General features: G+C 39.8%; 1 protein-coding gene across 2 annotated transcripts; it reads right to left on the reverse strand.

The window, feature by feature from the left end:
- Positions 1-452: 452 nt before the first annotated feature.
- Positions 453-2,345, reverse strand: LOC113762232 (dof zinc finger protein DOF4.6-like). 2 transcript variants are annotated; one of them, XM_027305594.1, is made up of 2 exons: positions 2,229-2,345; positions 453-1,670 (listed from the first exon to the last, which is right to left on the reverse strand). In XM_027305594.1, exons 1-2 carry the CDS (start codon positions 2,250-2,252, stop codon positions 771-773), a joined length of 924 nt encoding a protein of 307 aa, XP_027161395.1. In that variant the 5' UTR covers positions 2,253-2,345; the 3' UTR covers positions 453-770. The 2 variants fall into 2 exon arrangements, with proteins under 2 accessions (XP_027161395.1, XP_027161396.1); XM_027305595.1 differs by lacking the exon at positions 2,229-2,345 and adding an exon at positions 2,051-2,138.
- Between the last annotated feature and the right edge of the window lie 1,013 nt (positions 2,346-3,358).

Genomic DNA, 3,358 nt, shown 5'->3' on the forward strand with positions numbered 1-3,358 from the left:
AAGGGCCGGGAGTGGACGGCTGTCACTTCACTGGTGTATGGGTTCTCATCTCCTATCCTAAGCTTATTTTTTGAAGTTTTAAAGTCGTGTCATAGGCTTTGCGATCATTTAATTAATGTTCTTACCAGTTAAATTAGGTTTAAGAAACGCTTCATTAAGCCTCAGCTAATCGTTCCTGACTGCTTCCTACTCAAGTACTTTACCGAGCCCGTACATCAACCCGGCCACATTCCAAAAGGATGCTGATTTTGAACAACTGAACTGTAGTTGTATTATTACACTTTTTTCCCATTCTTCAACTAGGAACATCAGCTGTACAAGTTCACACATATTTACATGCCCATGCATGAACGCTTGGGACCCGAACATCCATCAGCTGGCAACCAGCTTTTCTTTTTCTTCTTTCGCGTAGTAAACCAATCCAAATTGTGAGTTTATGTTGCACGACGATATCTTATCATCATGATGAAAACTCAGAGCAATTTAATAGTAGCATAGGCCAAAAAAAAGAACAGATCAAAAAAAATGAAAAACAAAAAAGAGAAACCACAGAAAGAAGGACAAGATGATGACAAAGAGAACACCCCCTCCTTCCCCAATCCCAAAAAAAAAATAAAGGAAAAGAAGAAGATGCCTCTATCTGTTAGTTCATTTGATAGCACACTTCGAACAGCTGAATAAGTCACTAAACAGTTGAGATTAAATAAGGGATCATGAAGGCACCACCTTTTGATTACTCTTTACTTCTTTCAGGCATTGACTGCTACGATTTACCACGAGTCTCCACCTAACATCCCGCTCCAGTATCCATTAGGAGCAGATTCTCCCTCCTGCCCTCTATTCTGCTGATGCTCGTTATACTGGTCGCAAGTCACCGAGGAGAGTGGCTTCAATTCCTCGTAAGGAAGAAAGAGTCTTGAGCTATTATTATTTTCTGCAACTTGAACCCCATGTAGACTTCCATAATCAGTGCCGTTGTTGTCAAAACCATCCAGAGAAAAACTGAGCTTTGGCTTAAATTCTTGCATAGGGAGTTGTTGAGAAGATGAGTAGATTGCGTTAGAATCAGAAAGAGGCATCGACAGTAAAGAGCTGAAACCCCCTGTAGATATTCCGCTAGTACTCTTCAGAAACTCTAGGCCTGCTGCAGGCACATGGGATATGGATGATGAAATATTACCGAGATGGGGATCAAGGTTTTTGTTTTCGTTAAAATTAGGCAACTGCATGAGGCCGGATAAACTGGCACTGTAGTTTCGTACGGGGGGATAAGTTAGATTTAGGTCTTGGCCCTCAGGAGTCTTAGGGTTTTGAGAAAAACCAGGTGCGGTACTGGTAAGATGACTCAGATCCGGAAGCTTCTTATTTTCTGATGATGAAGCTGGTGGTAATGACGAAACTGAAGTAGTACTGGATGATGATCTTTTGTTTTTCCTGGATCCTCCTCCAACTGGCACATTTCGTAAAGTGCCCCCTTCGGTCCAGTACCTCCGACAAGTCTTGCAGAAGTATCTTGGCTGAGTGAGACTATAATTGTTGTAGTAACAAAACTTGGTGTTGGTAGAATTGCATCTCGGACAGTTCAAAGCTTGCTCTTTTTGCGGTCTTGGCTTCTTTTCTAGGGCTGCAGCTGGCTTCGGCGTTTCAATTGGTTTCGCCAGTCCTATGCCCTGTAGCAGGTAGTCATCAAGGCATGGAAAGAAAAAAGAGAAAATACATAGATCAACCGGAAAAAGCCCATGTTTCTCTTACGTGATCACAAAAAGAGATCTATTGATAGCGCAAAAGTTCTATGGAATGGAGAAAGATAGAAACAGCAAACAAGCAAGACAAGATAAAATTTAAAAAAAAAAAAAAACAAGTGCAGGGTTCACTTTAGACTTTTGAAAAACCATAAGAACAAATTCGTTTTAACTTTTCCCATGCCCCTTTATCAGATGGTGGAAGGAGAAAGCAAAGATAAAAAGTGCAGTCGTAGTACTTTCAGACACATACGAAAGAAACAATTCAAAGGCAGCAAATTTAGCAAAACAATCACTCAAAATTCAACCATTAGTGGCGGGTGCTTATCATCTCATCTCTCTAGCCAGTAGTAAAGTATGCAAGAATTTCAATATTACATAGAAAGCAAAAAATTTTCTAAAAAAAGCCCTTGAAAATCCCATCCCTATAAAGATGTTATGATGATATAAGAGCGAGAGAGGAAAACATATAGATGTGTCTTTTACCTGTGGCCACTGAGTAGTATCCATTGAGAAATTAAGAGGCAGAAAAAGATAGAGAGAAAAAGGCAAAGGCTATGCAGAGAGTCTTGAAAGAAAGAGAGGAAAATCATCCACTTTCCACTTTCCACCACTCGGTCTTAAAGCAAGAAAAAGCCACTTGATGCGAAGCTTATGTTTGTGCTTTCATGCGTTGGCTTACAATATGCATATGAGAGAGTGGAGAGAGACAACTTAGTGATAGTTTTTTATGTACTATTGGTAGACTATACTTTATTGAAGACTTCGCATACTCTAATGAAGACACCGCATGAGCATATAGATACATAATTTGTCAAACGTATACTCTTTTTTTTTTTGTCAAATTTGTCAAATGTATTGCTCAATGTTGCACTTATATAAGTGGTCTGTTTGCACCTTGCCCCAACAAAAATTTTTTTTATTTTTTTAAAAAAGATTGGATGTATTGTGAATAGGCAAAAGCTTGGGTTGATCTACAATACAGCCCATATTTTGCCATGCGAGGGTGTAATAAAATTTGGATCACAAAGTTTACATAAATCGAGTTTACCCACCAAGTGCTTTCGGTAGATCCCTTCTGACAACTGATTTCAGTCACTGGAGAATCAGCAGATGGTCAGCTTTGCTACTATTGTTATTGTTATATGGGGAAGAGACCGTCAGTTCAGGTTCAGATAGCTAGGTTCCTTGTTCTTTTGTCCATGCTAGGCTTCAACTGTTCCCATCTCCACTGTATAGCCTAATTTGCCCTGTAAGATGTCCATGTATACGAAACAATTTCCTGTCCAATGCAAGAGATGGTGTATAATTGCTTTCCTGTGAGGCCAGCAATGGATGAGAGCAAATTCAGGAGTAGTATTCATAACTAGAAGGCGCACTTGTAGTGGTTGAAAGCTCTTCCTTTATTTATGGTGCTTCTATAGCACAACCCAAAACAAGCAAACAGGACACAAGACCCTGAATGACATCTAGACTACTCCTGTACGAGTACTTATGTTCCACAGTCCACACAAAAGAGCCCTAGCTAGCTTGACTCATTCTTGAAGGAGCAGAGCAACCAACAACTTTTTCAGCTACTTAAGGTTAGATCGCTAAAGCTGAGACATATTCGAAAT

This window comes from Coffea eugenioides, chromosome 2 (genome assembly GCF_003713205.1).
Source record: "Coffea eugenioides isolate CCC68of chromosome 2, Ceug_1.0, whole genome shotgun sequence".
Lineage (NCBI taxonomy): Eukaryota > Viridiplantae > Streptophyta > Magnoliopsida > Gentianales > Rubiaceae > Coffea > Coffea eugenioides.